This window comes from Choloepus didactylus, chromosome 13 (assembly GCF_015220235.1).
Source record: "Choloepus didactylus isolate mChoDid1 chromosome 13, mChoDid1.pri, whole genome shotgun sequence".
NCBI lineage: Eukaryota > Metazoa > Chordata > Mammalia > Pilosa > Megalonychidae > Choloepus > Choloepus didactylus.
This window is the reverse complement of record NC_051319.1, coordinates 5,852,382-5,871,312: the sequence shown is the minus strand read 5'-3', so window position 1 is coordinate 5,871,312 and position 18,931 is coordinate 5,852,382. Positions and strand designations below refer to the sequence as shown.

The following is an 18,931-nucleotide window of genomic DNA, read 5'->3' as shown; positions in this document are numbered from 1 at the left end:
GTGGATTGTGTTTTGGGGGTTGATTGATTTTCAGTGTTAACTTTTGATACACTCTCTGTTCTGGTAGGCAGGGCAGAATTGTCTTCGCAGCTGATTCACAGGGCCCATAACTAGCATTGGGATTAACAAGTCATCTTTCAAGTCTGACTGTGGGTTTTTCCTGCAAGCTCCAGGAGGGCTGTGCTTGCCAAAACGATGCATATAACTTACTTTTTAAAAATAGCTTATTAGGTTAGTGTTAATGTCATTTTTCTTTTTGGTATATACTATTTTTTTTGCATGTGTTCAGGGAATAAAACTTGAGGAGAGGGAAAGCAGGGGCTAGAATCTGGAATGTGGGGAGAAAAAAAATGTCAAGCTTCATAAGGATTCTCCAATAGTCCTTTACCTTTATCATTCAGAAAGACTAGTCTTTCTGAAGATCTAAACTTTATAGCTAATGAAAAGTTCCCAAGTCAGCATCTTTCTCTTCAGTGAGGGTAGAAGGAGGAGGTTTCATTGTAAATGAAATGCTACAGGACCACCAAATTTACTGTTTGAACAGAACTAAAATGATGCTCCCACACAAGGCTTAAAAGTCATACAGAGTTGCAGCTGTAATGGCTGGCATTATATATCTCTTAAGGTAATTAATTAATTTATTTTTATTTGGAAAATATAGACAAAATATAAATTTTGCCACTTCAACAATTTTTAAGTACATAATTCAGTGGCGTTAATCATATTTACAATGTCGTGCTACCATCAGCACTGTCCATTACCAAAATTTCATCACCTCAAACAAAAACTCTGTATTCATTAAGCAATAACTCCCCATTCTCCCCCTCTCCTACCCCTGGTAATCTCTAATCTACTTTCTATCTCTATGAATTTGCTTATTCTAGGTACTTCATATAAGTGGAATTATACAATATTTTTCCTTTTGTGCCTGGTTTATTTAAAGCATACTTTTAAACAGCCCAAAATAAAACAAAAAAACTCCCAGGAGTACAAAAGCTCATCCTTACACATTTAATTACGGGTCATACTGTCAAATTAAAAGTTAATTTCTATTGTCTGAAATACAACAATTATCTATAATAAAACCTTTATTGTCCTAAATAAGAGCTCTTCTCATCTCACATTAGCATAAATAAAAAGATTACATTGGGGGCAGATTTTTTTTAAATCGGTCTGCTTATATGCTTTATGATGCAAGCTAGTGGTATGGGGGAGAGAATTCTTACCCAAATGATATAAACAACAATACTGAAGTGTATACATGTTCTGACTTACCCTTAGAAGCAATTCTGCTAGTATACAGCCAACAGCCCACATGTCCACACCCACACCATACATTCTAGCTCCAAATAGTAACTCAGGGGCCCGATACCACCTGAAGAACCAAAAGAAATATTGTCACTTTAGAATGGAATTATTAGAGAATTTTAGAGAAAACTCAATGAAACATCATCCCATTGATGAAACCCACTTTTAAGAATATATTAACTCAAGAAAGATTGGCTAAATCACTGCCCTCCCCCCTACGTGGGTTCTGACACACAGGGGAGTGAATCTCCCTGACAACGTGGAACAGGACTCCCAGGGAGGAATCTAGACCCAGCATCGTGGGATGGAGAACATCTTCTTGACCAAAAGAGGGATGTGAAAGGAAACAAAATAAGCTTCAGTGGCAGAGAGATTCCAAAAGGAGCCGAGAGGTCACTCTGGTGGGCACTCTTACGCACAATTTAGACAACCCTTTTCAGGTTCTAATGAATTGGAATAGCTACAGTAAATACCTGAAACTATCAAACTACAACCCAGAACCCATAAATCTTGAACACAATGGTACAAAAATGTAGCTTATGAGGGGTGACAATGTGATTGGGAAAGCCATATGGACCACACTCCCCTTTGTCTAGTTTATGGATGGATGAGTAGAAAAATGGGTAAAAGAAAAAAAAAGGCACCCAGTATTCTTTTTTACTTTAATTTTTATTCTTATTGTTTTTGTGTGTGTAGTAATGAAAATGTCAAAACTTAATTTTGGTGATGAATGCACAACTATATAATGGTACTGTAAACAACTGAATGTACACTTTGTTTTGTATGACTGCATGGTATGTGAATATATCTCAATAAAAATGAATAAAAAAAAAAAAGAAAGAAAAATTGGCTATGAAACCATGTAGCCCTTCACTGATGCCAGGAAATCATATACACCCTTAATCTATTCACTCTCCCACCCTCCCTAGATGATTATTTAACACCTTTTCTCCTGTGAAATCCCCAGGTCTTTACCAATCCTTCATCTCAGCTAATGATCTTGCTTCCTAATTCATTTAGAAAATGAAGTAATCCGAAAATAATTTCTATAGATTCTTACCATGACATGTACTCATCTACAGATATCTGCATTCAAATATACCTTCCTAATCTGTAACTATAGATGAACTAGCCATACTTCTATTTAAAGCCAATCTCTCAACTTGTCCACTAGATACCATGCCCTTTTGCCTATTTTCAAAGATATTGCTCCTATCATTCTTTTTCTCCAATATCATTAATTTTCTGTTGTCTACTAGACTTCTCCCATCAACATGTAAAGTTACCATTTTTCTTCAGCTTCAAACAAACAAACAAACAAAAAATTTCTCTGGACCCTAATTCCCCTAACAACTACCTCATTTCCTGTTTAGTCCCTGTGTACACTCTTTCGTCTGTTCTTAACTGTCTCCAATTCCTCTTCTCCCATCTCCTCCTAAATCCTTTTCAATCAGGCTTTCATCCCCACCACTTCACCAAAACTGCTCTTATCAAGATTATCAATTATGTCCACATTGCTAAATCCAATTGTAAATTCTCAGTCCTCATCTTAACTTGACCTACTAGCAGCATCTGATTTGAGAGAAAATATGAGAATGCAGAAGAATACAATATTCTTGTATGTGGGTCCCTGTTTCAATAGCGCAGGAATGATGGGTGTAATCTTTCTAGTAATTACCCAAACTCTCACATCTCCTATTTCTTACACAGGACTCAAGGGATTGATATTCAATGAAATCTACTTGGAAGAAGGTGACAAAGTAACTTAAAAGAATAGATATAAAATCTGAAGAGGATTGGAAATTTACAAATGCCATCCTAACAAGACTTATAAAATTTATTGTCCATATCTATTTAATACGATTTTCAGTTTTTATATATTAAATGTATAAACAAAAAATATAATTACTAATAGTGCGAAAAATTCAACTATTAAGGCACTGCTTTCTTAAACTTATTGTCAGAATTTATAGACATAAAAAGTGCCAGCAAAATAAAAACAATATTTAATAGAGCTGGAGGACAAGTTGCTGTGATATCAATTCATCTTATCATACCATATCTTACCATAAAAGTTCAGAAAATTTTTATTCACTTTGAAGGACATAAAATGAATAATACAATAAAAACAAGCTCAACAAGTCAGAGTGACTAGATACAAAAACAGCCACTCAAGTTCTATCCTAACTAAAATATAAAAAAAGTATAAATTATTTCCAGAAGTCACTGGGTAAATGTCTAAGGATTGAATTAATTCAACTGTTAGAAAGACTGCGTTAACAAGACACTGATTCTTGAACTCTGCCAACATATTTCATAGAAGCCAATTAATGCTCATTGATTAATATCCTGTACAATGTAAGGTCTCAGTTATTTAAGAGAGTCTCACCTGGTTACAACCTGATGTGTATATGCTCTATTGGGGCTCCCAAATGATTTGGCCAGGCCAAAATCTGCCAGTTTTAGAACTCCATTTTCATCTAGCAACAAGTTGTTTGGTTTCAGATCCTATATCATGGAGATTTTAAACAAACAAATAAGCAAGCAGAGTAGGGGAGAATCCCATAGTGTTACATTCACTTGCTTTAACTTTAAATATCCTAAAAACAAGGTAACACCCAAAATTTAAACAACAGTCAATATTTTTTCATTGATCTAAAATCCCATCAAAGCAAAGTAAGTTGGTCAAATTACATAGTGAGACCATGGGTTAAGGTAACTCATTTTATTTCTTCACAGAATTGTAGAGCTACTAGAAATATTATTTCTCTGAAGACATTTTAGCACTGTATACCTTAATCCAGACTCTGTTTTTTTTTTCCTACAACAAATATTTAACACAAAGAACACTGACTTAAAGCCAAAAGACTTATCTTCTAATACCGTATTGGTTATCAGCTATCTAACCTTGGAAAATATACAATCTTGGTCAGGTCATTTAGCAACTTAGCTCTCCATCTATGCAAAAAATGAAAGACTGGATCTCTTCAAATTCTAAATTTAATGTAGTAATTTTTGAGTTCTCACAGCATCACCTGCTGGAACAATTGAAAAGAACACAGAGGAGAAGAAGGTGTAATAACATAGTTTAGCTATCTCTCTACTTACAATTTACCTACTCAGACCATTTATGTTCTAAACTGGCCACATAAAATATGACTATGACATAAAGAAGCAATCATAACTGGTACATTTAAAATCTTACCCTATGTAGAATCCAATGTTGATGTAAATATTCTAACCCTTGAAGCGTCATCAACATGTAGGCTTTGATGTGTGACGGTGTCAGCACAAGACTATTATCCTTTATTATAACCTATAAAGCAGTTGTACAATATACAGATATACTTTATTAATCCACACAAACTCTACCATATGGAACAATTTATAGACACAAAGTGAGTGTACCCATCAGGAGAATCTCAGGAGAGGTTGCCTAACTCTCCTCAGGAAGCACTGTCAGAATTTCCAGAGTTTTGTTATTAGGGAGAGCATCTCCGGTTTGGAAAAAAAAGCAGTGCTTTGTTTCCTACTACTTTGTTTTTAGGCATGAATGTATTGAACATGTATTGTTTTTGTTTGCCGTGGGGATAAAAATAATAGTTCCTACAAAATAGGACTGTTGTGATGACTAAGAGAGATGAGATATCTGTGAAGTACTTAGCATATGTTATATATATCACATCATGTTATACATATATATTAACATATATTAACATTATGATAATAATTCTAATAACATTTAGTATTACTTTCGGAAACCACCTCTTCTCAGTTCAGTCCACATGGTAAAGACAGACTGATCCCCATCTGTGGCCTCCCGAGGCAGGCACACACCCAGGCATGAGCAATCATCACACCGCAGCCTTCTGGTCATGGAGACTGTTTCAGGGATGGACGTATGAACCAAACCAAGCCAATCAACCAAAGCAAGTACCTATGCTAGAATCAAAGGGAACAAAGAACTTTTTTTCCCTAGGGATTATTAAACTCTAGAGATACAAACGTGGAAGTGCTTGGGACACGGTGTTGAGAAAGTATGACCATGAATGAAGGCAACAGAGAAGAAAATAGAGCTGAGTAAAACACAAGATTGAGTTCTGATGACACTATTTGTGAGCTGTGCCTAAAGACAGTTTATCCCTAGATTTCTCAGTTATGAGTTAAAATTTTCCATTCCTTTTTTAAAAAAAAAAAAATCAGATTTAAAGTAAAATGTGCCCTTTTATGTGTACAGTTCCATGGGTTTTAACAAATGGATCCAGTTATTTCACCACCACCAAAAGATACAGATCTATAAACAGAGGCCCCTCTATATGCAATCCTTCTGTTTGCCACTAATCCCTGGCAACCACTGTTATTTCTGTTCTTTTAGTTTTCCCCTTTTGCAGAATGTCATATAAATGGGTATATGTATGTATATATAATATGTAGCCTTGAGTGTGGCTTTTTTCATTCAGCATAATGCATTTGAGATTCATCCATTTTGTTGCATGTACCATTAGTTCTTTTTTATTCCTGAGTAGTATTCCATTGTATGCATGTACTATAGTTCATTTATCCATTCACTATATGGAGGGCACTTGGGATGTTTCCAGTTTTGATGATTATAAATAAAGCTAAACATTTGTGTTCCGATTTATTTCTGTGTGGACATATGTTTTTGTTTCTCTTGGTAAATATGTAGGAATGGGACTGCTGGATCATAAGGGTTAGTATATATTTAATTTTTAAAGAAACTGACAAACTATTTTCCAAAGGGGTAGTTCTATATTGCCTTCCCATCAGCAAGGTATTAGAATTTCAGCTGTTCCACATCATCAGTATTCAGTCTTTTTTTATTTTATTAAAATACTGAGTTTATTTCACATGTATTTGTCTCCCCACCATTTCCATCTGTCTGACCACCACTACCACTATGTCCTATCATAACATTGCATACATACCTAAAACCAAGCAAAGGGTGGAGTTCCATCTTTAAAAACTAAACAGGCATTTTGGACAACACATTCTTGGCAAAGGAACCTGGACAACATTTATCAGACATGGTAGGGAAAATTCTCACTCTGCATTATAAAAAGGACAGCCAGATATCAGCTGTTACAAAAATGAAGTAAGACAGAAAATTTTAACAAACTATTTAAACTATTTTCTTAAAGAGACTTCCTCTACTGCCAGAGATCTTGAATAACCTCCTGGTCAGTCGTCCGGAAGCAATTCTACACATAATTGATCAATTTGGCTTCCACTTTGGAAAGAGAACCACCTTTTTCTATACTTGCTTGCATTTTTACTTTAATGTCTTCTACACAACTAGGTCCTTTCGGTGTTTTAGGAGTTTTTCTTGTTTTTTGAAGGATTCTTGACCTTTCGATCTTGGTGTTGATGGTTTTGAGTCTTTTCCATTCTGGTTTGATTTCTGTGCATTTTTGGCTGGAGTATTTCATACAGATTTCTTCACTGGAGCTTTTTCTTCTGTTTCCTCATCATCATCTTCATCATCATCTTCATCTTCATTGTCATCATCTTCATCAGCAGCTAGTTTTACTTTTTTCTGTGGAACCTTGTTACTATTTACAGGGGCAGATCACTTTCCAGATATACTTAAGAGTTTATATCATCCTCCTCTTCATCTTCTGACTCTGCATCTTCCTCCACAGCTACTAAGTGCTGTCCACTAATAAGCACAGGCCCTGAACCACACTTCAACCGTAAGACCACAGGTGGTGTTATTTCAAAGCCTCCAAGGGAAACCGTTGGTTGTATTGACATTTTCAAAGTCGACAGTGTTACTTCAATTGGACTGCCTTCATAATTCATTGCCTCTGCTTCAACAATGTGCAATTTATCCTTTGGACAAGCCCCTAAACTGACCGTTCTTAAAGATAACTGGTGCTCATTTTCATCATTATCCACCTTGAAGTGATAATCTTTGTCAGCCTTTAGTTCACAATGGAAAAGATAGTTCTGAGGCCTCAGGGGGCTCATGTCCATGTCCATCAAATCTTCCATGGGGTGGTGGCACGCACTTAGGTAACAAGAGAAGGCGGATGGATATACACAACCACTGTTCCAGAGAACAGTCGCGCAGGATAGAATCATACCAGTGCTACTGTCAGTGTTTGAAATTCAATTATTAAGTAATTGAAAGCATGTGATTTTGTTTCTCAAAGAGAAACCTGACTTTCAAAAGGATGACATTCTCTGTGATAACATGGGAAAAAAGCTCTTACCTCTCACAGTCCTAATGCTGGTTTGTCTAAAAAGAATTTAAGCTATAGTGAACTTGGTAGACAGAAATGCTAATGAAATCCAAATCTTTATGTTTAACACTGGGAATATGCTAAATCATCAAAAGTAAAGAACTTAGAAGAACCTTTTGACCTTCAGAGTACATGCAGATTTCAACAAAATTAAGCATCAGTGTCTTCATAAGTAGAAAATAAACATTCAGGTTTTCGTTTCATAAATGGGAAGAAAAAAATCCTGTAAGAAGCTCAATCTTACCTCGAGATCAGTTTCCATAAAATCAAAGACAAGGCTAATATTAGATTTATGTCCAAAAGCATCAAGGAGCTAAAAGTAAAAATTAAAAATTAAAATGTGCTTTTCTATTACTTACTTGCCAATATTACACAATTCAGGTAAATTTTAAAAATTTAAACAAACATTTGGAATGTTGTTAGTTCCCCATAAAGCTTACATAATTTTATTAATTTGATAGTTAACTTTTTTGGCTAGAAATTAGTTCTTTGAGAGACAAAAATATTAAACTTTATTACTTAAAAAAAAAAAAGATCCAATAAATACTTAACTTCTCCCCAACAGTTTTGGGAGTTATAATTAAGAAATGAATTAATGAAGTCTCCACTTCAGAAAAATTCCCAAGCACTGTGCTTAAGAAAATCCTCTAAATAGTACCAGTAGCTTCAGTAGCTACAAGGACATTCTCTATGCCAGGCACTATTCCAGACACTTAACATGTATTAAATTAGCTATTCTCACAACAACTCTATGAGGTACTTAGGCACAGAGTTATGAGAAGGAATTTGTTAAAAGTCTCATATGGCAGAAGGGTTCTGAATGCAGGCTCATACTCTTAACTACTAAGCTAGAGCTCTCTGGACTTCAAAATGATTTCTGACAAAATCAGCTTTGTATGCCAATATTTAACGATTTCTTTCATCAGTTATATAGTTTCAAAAACACTGCCTACAGGAATAATTAGGTTAGAAAATAATTTCAGGCTGATACACTTTTAAGCTTTGTCTGCAAAGCTACCTAGAACTCATCTTGCTAGGCTTCTAATCAACATCCACCACATTCAGAAAAGGGTCGAGTCCCAAATTCCAAAAACAACTTAGATTATACTTACACCAATTATATTTGGATGACTTAGCTCTTGTAATAATTTTATCTCTCTTAAGGCTGTTCTATTTATACCTATATAAAAAGGCAAAGCAAAAAGTGAAAAACAATTCTGAAACCTCAATTCTTTCTAGAAATTTTTGGAGAAAATTTAGTAATCTCAGGAGATAGCAATGCACATTTCTACAGAAAAATAAGAGCTACATTGACAACTTTCATGACAAATCTTTTCCTTTGATATTGCTTTATTTTTAAAACAGCTTAACACAATGATTATGATAAAAGGTTGAAAAAAATAATTCACTTTTATCTGTGGCACATCAGATCTGAATACTGCTGGAACAAAAACATGTATAAGTGTGTAGCATATAGTTGATAAATCATACACATCCTTTCACTTGCCCCAGTGGGCATTCATGGTGCTAAAAGCAAAGCAGTGACAAGTGGCAGATTCTCTGGGCTGAAAGTAAAGTAGTGATAAGAAAGTATCTTTTTCCATACAAGGATAGAACTCAAAATTTAAATAAGATCTGGTACTAGCAGTTGCATGGATAATGGTTCCTCTTTATAGGAACTACTACTTGATGGCTAAATAGGATTTAGCACTATAGCAAAGAAAGATTTGGAAAAAGTGTATCAAGAAGTCTTTTTTCTGTTATTCTTATCTTTCCATAGTGGACTTTGTGTATTTCCATGGTACGTCCTGAATTTTCAAAGTAATTAAAACTCAGATATAGAATAAACAATGGCTTATAACACCTGAAACAGAAACAAAACTACCAAGACAAGTGACTAATAACTTTGCTTCCATTTACTTTGTTGATTTGAATGTTCCTCTAAACATCTGAATGATGGAAATCACAAATATCCTTTCTCTATTTTTAGTCTATCCTTATTCTTCTGGGATCCTGCAATAACTCTTCTAGAACCCTTGCTAATTGTAAGCAATACTTTGCTCATTTCTTTAGTAAGAAAGAAACATATTCTGTTCTCCCAATTTACATGAAATACTTACCATCTTTAGCTTCTGATCTGTGTCCAAGTTTGATCTGATAAGAGTAAAAAAAGAGTAAACACATAAAAAATGTGTTATTTAGATGTGATTCATAAAATATAACATCTCAAAATTTAGCCACATCAAATCATGTAGCAACTCACATATAGCTAGTATTAGGCAAGAAGGGAGTAGGAATCATGAATCAGAAAGACAAAAATAACAATGTAAGAAAGGATCATGTACTTATCATTCTATGTCCCTCAAGTTTTTTAATTACATGTTAAAATAACACAATTTTTTTAAAAAAAGTCTCCTTTATCTTTGCAAGGTTAACTGTGGACAAAATACATGCAGGCATTTCAAGTTAGCTTACTTGGGAGGAAAAATAGGACATATAAACAAATAAATAACACGCTGTATAGCTGGTAATAAGATATTAGAGTCTACATTTCCCAAAAGGCAAAAGTATAAATTTTGATGGATAGAAGACACAGTTAAACAGTTGTTACTGTGAATAACCATGACAAATGGTGTTAACAGGTTTAGTCTCACACAAAAAAAGATTACCAAGTTAAAGGTTTAGCCTCACACAAAAAATATTTACCAGGTTAAAATATTTTACTACTTTATATAATGAATGACAGCAATCAAGAATACAATTTTTTTTAAAAAAGATTACTTCTGCAAGAACACATCTATTATACCTTTAAAAAAGTTCCCTACCTATATACTACAAACAGAACTTTTTATTAAAAAGTAGGCCATTTACTACAGCACCAAAAAACAAAAGGCACTTAGGATTAAATTTTAACAAGAGATGTATAAATCTCTCCAAAAGAAAACTACAAAACTCTGAAACATGCTTAAAAAACAAGGGACCAAAATAAACAGAGATGTTCATGGATAAGAAGACTCCAATATCATAAACATGTTAAATATGTCAATTCTCTTTAAATTCAATGTAACTAAATCTAAAGTTTGACAGCATTTTTCAAGGATATTGACAAATTGGTTCTAAACTCTACATGGAAAGGGGGCTAAAAACAGATGATTTTGGGGGCTGATGGAAAAGTTTTGGTAATGGATAGTGATGATGATAGTACATTGTGAATGTAATTAAAACCACTGAACTTGAAAGTGTTTCAAACCGGAAATGGGAGTAATTAAAAAGAGAAAAAAGATGTAAACATTGAGAGAAACTGAGTAAAGCGTACACAAGAACTCTTCCGTAATATCGTTGCCATGCTTATGAAAATCCATAATGATTTCAAAATAAAAACTTAAAAAAAAAAACACACCAAAAACCAATTTTTTGAATTACATTTTCCAAACATAATAAAAAAGATTAGTCTCATGAAGCCCTTTACCTAGATTCAACAATTACCAATATTTTGCCTCACATACTTTATTTATACAACCTCTCCCCCTTTTCTTGGCTAAAATATTTTAAAGCAAATTTCAGACTTCATGTCATTTCATTTCTATTTCCTTAAGTAAGCATCTCTAAAACATATGGGCACTTTTTTACATAAGTAAAATGCCATTTTCACACCTAAAAAGTTAATGTCATGGTAGCATCTCTAATATCTACTTCACATTCAAATTTTCCTGATTGTTAACAAATTTTCCAACTGGCTAATACAGTAGCCAAGAAAATTTTGAAGAAGAGAAACAAGATATGCGGGACTTGTCACATTTCCATGGTAAAGACACTACAGTATTTGAGAAAGGATGGGAAAGCAATCAACAACTGCAACAGAATAGTGTGCCCAGAAATGGATCCACGTATATAGAACTTGGGATATGACGACATGGTGTTAAACTCACTAGGAAAAGGACAGACTATCAATAGTTTGGGGACAACCAGGAGAAAAAATATTGGATATCCACATCACACAACACAGGAAAATTAATTCCAGATAGAGTAAGACCTAAATGTGAAAAGCAATACTTTTAAATTTTTAGAAGAAAATAGAGAATTCTTCATAATCTGGAGGTAAGGAAGAACACAAAAATGAAACGCTTAAGGAGGAAAAATCAATGAATTTCAACCTATTAACATTTAAAATTTGTGCCTCAAAAAAAAAATACATATATATATATAGAGAGAGAGAGAGAGAGAGAGAGAGAAAGAGAGAGATACCATAAATACATAAAAAGCCTAGTCAAAGACTGGGAAGATATCTGCAATGCATATTTCTGACAAATGACCAATATCCAGAATATAAAAAGAATTCCAACAAAAAAACAGGGAAAAAATAACATAAGCAACCCAACCATAAAAACAGGCAGGAGGAAATCTAACAAGTCAAGAAAATCTAAGAAAAGATCATCAACCTCATCGGTAATCAGGGAAATGTCAATTGAAACAACAACCACATATAATTTTTGATTCATCTAATTGACAAATATTTTAAAGTCTGACAGTGCAAACAATGATGTGAATGTGGTGGTAGGGTAAACTGGTCCAACCACTTTGGAGAGCAATATGACACTATCTGGTGAAAGTTCTTGTGTATACCCTACAAGGGAACAATTCATATGTATCTATAAAGTTTAAAAGTATATAAGACAGCTTTTTCAATTGTGTTCGCAGCCGCCGCCGCGCCGCCGTCGCTCTCTAACGCCAGCGGCGCCTCTAGCTCGCTGAGCTCCAGCCGAAGGAGAAGGGGGTAAGTAAGGAGGTCTATATACCATGGCTCGTACAAAGCAGACTGCCCGCAAATCGACCGGCGGTAAAGCACCCAGGAAGCAACTGGCTACAAAAGTCGCTCGCAAGAGTGCGCCCTCTACTGGAGGGGTGAAGAAACCCCATCGTTACAGGCCTGGTACTGTGGCACTCCGTGAAATTAGACGTTATCAGAAGTCCACTGAACTTCTGATTCGCAAACTTCCCTTCCAGCGTCTGGTGCGAGAAATTGCTCAAGACTTCAAAACAGATCTGCGCTTCCAGAATGCAGCAATTGGTGCTTTGCAGGAGGCAAGTGAGGCCTATCTGGTTGGCCTTTTTGAAGACACCAACCTGTGTGCTATCCATGCCAAACGTGTAACAATTATGCCAAAAGACATCCAGCTAGCACGCCGCATACGTGGAGAACGTGCTTAAGAATCCTCTTTGATGGGAAACATTTCATTCTTGAAAAAAAAAAAAAAAAATTTTTTTTTTTTTTCTCTTCTTCCTGTTATTGGTAGTTCTGAACGTTAGATATTTTTTTCCCATGGGGTCAAAAGGTACCTAAGTATATGATTGTGAATGGAAAAATAGGGGACAGAAATCAGGTATTGGCAGTTTTTCCATTTTCATTTGTGTGTGAATTTTTAATATAAATGTGGGGACATAAGCATTCATGTAAGTCAAAATGTTTCAATGAACAAGTTTCAACAGTTCAACTTTATAACAATTATAAATAAACTGTTAAATTTTTCTGGATATGCCAGCATTTGGATTTTTTTAAAACAAGTAAATTTCTTATTGATGGCATCTAAATGGTGTTTGTAGCATTTTTATCATACAGTAGATTCCATCCATTCACTATACTTTTCTAACTGAGTTGTCCTACATGCAAGTACATGTTTTTAATGTTGTCTGTCTTCTGTGCTGTTCCTGTAAGTTTGCTATTAAAATACATTAAACTACAAAAAAAAAAAAAAAGTATATAAGACAATATATTGTCTTGAGATACATATATTTAAAACAAGTACTGGAAAAAAAATGATTCTAAAGGCCATCAATAGGGGATTTGTTAAATAAATTTGGAAACAGAAATTCAATATGATTTTTTTAAAAGGTAAAGGAGCTCAATATGATATTTTTAAAGTCAAAAATACAATAAGAAAAGTACAGACTGGCTTATTTAATGATTCCCTTTTTGTAAAATTAATTAAACATACATGTTAGCAAATAAATAGCAAAAAGAATCTGGAATATTATACCCCAAACTGATGAAAGGTTACCCTAAATTCTGGAGTTGGAAAAGAGAGACTTCACTGCTAAATTATGCATTTCTGTATCGTAAGCCCAATATTGTGATAAACTACCTTTGGAGATAGGTAGAGCAGAAATATATGGCTGTTGGGAGGGCAAGGTCCACAAACACTAAATCTTCAATGTTCACAGAAAGAAGGATAATGTTCAAAACTGCAAATAATAAAACCATTCAGGAAATAATAATGTATGCATATTATTTAAGGAATTGGGAGTAAATACCAGAGGAAACAGTTAAAAATTAAAAATGTTTGCCCTGAGGAGTGAAAACCAGGGGTAGGGAAGAGTCACCAAGTTAAAAGCCTTGGCCTATTACTTGTCTTTTAATACTATAAACATGTGGTACTTGAACTAAAATTAAAAGTCAAAGAAGATTCTGCTGAGTCACATTCCAGAGGGACAAGTCTATTACAGAGAAAGAGGATGAATTCCAAGTGCTAATTTATGTTTAAAAGCAAATAACAAAAAACCCCAGGGCTTTCAGACAACTACAGAACTCAATATTCCAACAGTTTGAAGAGGTCATACCAGTCAGTTGGGTAATAAGTGCATATAAATGTGCCAGCCACAATCCTAGGCATAATGAGAGTGGAAGAAAACAAATTCATAAATAAGAGGGGATCAAATTGTGATAAATGCTAATGAAGATGAGAGGGAAAGACAGCGGAGTAAGAGGGAAGGAGGGGGCATACCTGTTTTAGTTGCAGTGTATGGTGAAGGACACCATATGGAGGAGACATTCAAGTCAGACATGAATAGGAATCAGCCATGCCAAGTTCTAAAGGAAGAATATACCAACCAGAAGGCAAAAATCCCGAGACTGGAATGAACTTAATGTGTGCAAAGGATAGGAAAGTCATTGTAGCTAGACTATAGTGAACCAGGGGTAGAATTGAAAAAAAGAAATTAGAAAGGATTAGCAGAATGAAGGTGTTTTGCAATGCAGTGGCTATAATGCTGGATCACAGACTATAAAGTGGATAATAAGGATGTGAGAGAAGTCAGGAAAAGTAAAAGTGATTATAATGGCACAAATAATTGTTGAAAAGAGTGCATCACTTGGCAAGCGAATGAGAGGAGCTGGTAAATGACATAAACAAGGGGGAGTGAGTCTAAGTCCAAAGATGTATGCATCCAAGGAGCTAGGGTTTTTGCAAGAGGAGAAACAGATTCAAAGTAGTAATAGGAACAATAGAAACAAGGAGGTCATGTACCCCAACAAGAGGCCCCGAGATGTGTGAGAAAAACAGCCTCCCCTTGAAAGGGTTATAGATTTCAGTTGTATGGGAAAAGAGCAATGGACCTGGCATCAAGACATCTGGATTTAAGTCCTAACTTCAGCAATCTGGCTTAAGCAATTATTAGCTGTGTAATCTTAACAAGTCACTAACCTCTCTCATTTCAAGTACCTCAAGTGTAAAAATAGGATTACTTACTTAAACTACTTCACAGGCTGTTTTAAGGGTTAAATGAAAAACGTAGGTGAAAAGTGCCTGGCACATAAAAGGTTAGCAGATTACAACAGATGCTTCTTGAATGAATGTGAGCTGCATACACACAAAAAAATCTACTTAATTTAATTATAATGCATCATATCAGTGTTGTTAATGCTGGTAAAAGCCTTTCATGGTAAATCTGTACATAGAAAATACACACAGAGATGATGCTGGTGAGGCTGATGACAGTGACCTGGACCATGGTATTAAACAGTTCTGAGGACCGAATAGATAACTGCTCCCCTTAGCCAAAGTCCGAATTTACGCAGCAAACAACGTACAGTGTCCTCTTCAATTCAGTTTCATTTAATGGAACAAAAAGCTGGTTTAACCAGAGTTCATCTTGGAACACAATACATTAATTCTGTCTCTGAAAATGACAAATAACTCCTCACTAGCAGCGCATAGTCAAGAGTACTAAAACGTCATCCATCAGTTCATATACAGACATCTTCAAAGAGACTTGAGGGAAAACAACAAACTGTAACTCACTTTTTTAATGGCGACAATTTGGTTGGTGTTTTTGTCTCTGGCCTTGTAAACCGTGGCAAACTAGACAGGGAAACAGGAATAACATGAGTTTCTGGGAGCTTTTTGTTTGTGTTTCTCTTTTTACTTTTTCTTACATTTTGGGACGCAAAGAACCCAAGTATTGGGAGTGGGCTCGCGGCAGCTTGAAATGTGGACGGACACTCCACGTCCCGCTCCGGTCTATTCTTCAGTACCGAGAGGGCCGCTCAGGGGCTTATCTCCAGGGCGTAAAGAGGGGGCAAGCAGGTGCGTGGGGGCGGCCTCCCCGACCGAGGACAACGAGCTGCCAGGGCCAGTCCTTTGGCCTCCACGCGAACACCTGAGAGAGCGTGAGGGCGGCGCGATGCTTTCCCGCTCTGGGCCCTCCCAATCTTGGCCCAAGAGCCTACCTGTCCCTCCCGAGGAAGTCCAGTTCTCATAACGCTTTGCTCGCGACTTCACGTCCAAAGCCATCTGGCGCGCGAAGTTCCGACTCCAGCCGAAAGCGTCCAGCCCCAAACAGAATTTAAAAGCTAACCCTAAGTCTCCAACAGCCACTTCCGTTCACTGGGCTGCGTCGCTTTAGTAGCTCCGCCCTCACTACCGAGATGGGCGGGGTCCCGTTGGAGCCCGTCTTCCGGAAACTGAGCTAGACAGGCGGAAACTGAGCTAGACAGGGTTTCCGGACGGGTCCACTACTCTTTCCGGCCTGTCGCGTGATATCTTTCTGGTGCCGAAACAAGGTGACTTCCGTGGCCGCTGTCTGCGTCATCTTGTTTACCCTCTTAACTTGGATTTTTCCTTCACTATAGTGACTGTCAGCTTTCTGATTTGGTATTCTGAGTTTGGGATTTGGCAGGTGTGTGAGTGTGGAAGGCTTGGCTGAGCTCCCTTTCTGGTACTTGGTCAAGCGCGTCCTAAAGCCACGGTTGCTGTGGACGCCACGCCTTGCGATCTCAAATTACTTAGTTCCGAATTCTTAAGGGCTGTTGAAGAGGCATTCTTAGTCCAGAGTCCCTTTATGAAGAAGGCGGGGTCCAGAGAAACAAAATCCAACACTTAAACAAATGCTAGGGAACACGCTTTGTTTCTCGTCCTCAGTGTTCTGTGCAGTAAAATGGAAATAATAGACTACACATAAGGTTGTAAGAGTTGAGACATGCAGAAAGTGTGTGTGTGTGTATGTATGTATGTATATATATAGTAAGTGGTCAATAAGAGTTGGTTGTGATCAGTACCCAACCTCTTGATTCTCATAAATTTTCATTCTAATCAACAAAATAAACTCAGGACGTTAAACCATTCATTTAATGACTATTTATTGTTTTTTATGTATCAGGCACTGCTATAGAGTAAAAAACCAGGAGGTAATAAAACAGACAAAAATCCCTGCCTTCCAACAAGAGAAGCAGATGATAAAATGTTATGAGATATAGTGGTAAGTGCTACGGATATAATAAAACAGGGAGGGGGGAAGAGGAAGAAGGGTGAGGTTTTGAATAGGGTAGTCCAGGGAAAACATCACTGAAAAGGCCATTGGAGGGTTTTGAGCAGAAAGTGAGATGATTTGATTTATGTTTTAAAAGGTTAACTCACTTTTGAGAGAGACAGTATTACAGACTTAGGCAAGGAGAGAAGCATGAAGACCTGTTAAGAGTATTATTACAATAATCCCATAAAGTTTGTACTAGGTGGGTAAAAGTTTGACTTCTAGCCAATAGGATTTGCTCACAATCTGGATATGGATTATGAGAAAAAGGATGATTTCAAGCTTTGGGGCATGAGCAGCTGGGAGATGGAAATGATGTCTCCTCCCTTTCTTTGCATTGGATGTTTCTAAGAAGTGAGAATACTAATTTTCAGAGATAAGCTGATGAACACAGCAAGCCCAATCATAGTCAAGGTAGTGTAGTGTCGAGGTTGAATTCTTGCTCTGGAACCTGCATTTGAATACTGGCATTACTAGTATTAAATCACTAGAAGCATGACTTGGGCACAAGTATGACTTCTGTGCCTAATTTCCTCTTCTGTAACAGGGTTAATGCAAAGCCAAAGCTTAGAGTCCACACTTGTAAAGCCCTGAGAATGTGGTTTAACAGCTAAAAGTGCTTAGTTTACATTAGTCATTATTATTATTGGTCACCTTTCAGCCCTTTGTCACTGTTTGGGTCTTTTCTTGAGCTATGATGAACCCACAGGCAAAATTTCTTACAGTACCATCTTTTAATTGTAGCAAGTCATCCCAGTGATGCATGGTGTCACATGACTTAGCTCATAGTTCCTCCTGGCAGACATCACTGTAATGCTAATCTAACCTCAGTTGTAGCAAAAATAGCTATGTGGTGAACTAAATTTGATGGTACACCTGTGAGGCTTGAAGTTCCCAAGTGTGCAGTGCACATGAATTGATAACCACTGTATTATAACATGCTGCTGACCAGTAAGTTCCCATTTTGGGATATTTTAGCTAAGATGACCAGTAGTAAGATGATATTCTGGAGCAATGGGGTCATTATATATAAATACTACTACTCAGCATTCATATAGCATTTAGTTACATAAACACTTTCACACTCTGTAGTATCCAGCTTCCAAGATGGCACCCAACAATCTTTGCCTTCCTGGTAATAATACACATTAGTATAGTCTTCCTCCCACAACGAAACAGGCTGTTCTGTGTGACCAAGAGACTGTGATTGGTGGAAGTGAATGATTTCTGAGGCTAGTTCATGAAAGGTATTACTGCTGCCTTGTGCATTTGGGATCATTTACTCTGGGGAAGCCAGCCACCATGTCCATGAATTCACTCAGATAGCCCTTTGGAGAGGCATATGTAGAGACGAACTGAGGCCTCCTGCCAACAGCTGGCACCAAGTAGCCAGCCATGTAAATGAACCCTCTTGGAAGTGGATCATCCAGCCCGGGTGGCATCTGATTACAACCCTCAGAAGAACTACAACTGCCCAGCCAAGCTACTCCTGAATTCCTGACCCAGAGAAGCCATGAAAGATAGGAAATGATTGTTGCTGTTTTTAGCCGCTAAGTTTTGGGGTGATTTTGCATAAAATAATAGATAATGCACTAACTTGATTCCTCCTGTCACAGTGTAGGGTACTGGAGAGGAGAACTGAAATTTGGACAAATAAAGTAACTCACTGATGGTTACATTTATATTTAAGTGCTTAATCCCTAAATGAAAATACAGGCTATCTGATTTGTAAGCCCAGCCAGAATTCTTTCTATAACACTGTCCTTGAGAGTTCATCT

General features: G+C 36.4%; 2 protein-coding genes and 1 pseudogene across 4 annotated transcripts in view; 1 reads left to right on the top strand and 2 right to left on the bottom strand.

Moving 5' to 3' along the window:
• Positions 1-16,234, bottom strand: part of CDK7 (cyclin dependent kinase 7) — a 38,811-nt gene extending 22,577 nt beyond the window's left edge. For 2 of the 3 annotated variants that reach the window (XM_037801260.1, XM_037801259.1), the window contains exons 1-8: positions 16,075-16,234; positions 15,647-15,706; positions 9,692-9,725; positions 8,684-8,751; positions 7,816-7,884; positions 4,514-4,624; positions 3,698-3,816; positions 1,276-1,375 (exon numbers count right to left, since the gene is read on the bottom strand). In XM_037801260.1, coding sequence (XP_037657188.1) covers positions 1,276-1,375; positions 3,698-3,816; positions 4,514-4,624; positions 7,816-7,884; positions 8,684-8,751; positions 9,692-9,725; positions 15,647-15,706; positions 16,075-16,104 — 591 coding nt within the window. In that variant the 5' untranslated portion in view covers positions 16,105-16,234. The other variant, XM_037801261.1, reaches the window with a different exon arrangement.
• Positions 6,383-7,809, bottom strand: LOC119507931 (annotated as a pseudogene).
• Positions 12,354-12,811, top strand: LOC119507933 (histone H3.3A-like). The gene has a single exon (XM_037801262.1). The coding sequence runs from the start codon at positions 12,369-12,371 to the stop codon at positions 12,777-12,779; it is 411 nt and encodes a 136-aa protein (XP_037657190.1). The 5' UTR covers positions 12,354-12,368; the 3' UTR covers positions 12,780-12,811.
• Positions 16,235-18,931: the final 2,697 nt, after the last annotated feature.

Coding starts and splice junctions, on each gene's coding strand:
- LOC119507933 (XM_037801262.1), top strand. CDS start 12,369: ATGGCTCGTACAAAGCAGACTGCCCGCAAATCGACCGGCGGTAAAGCA.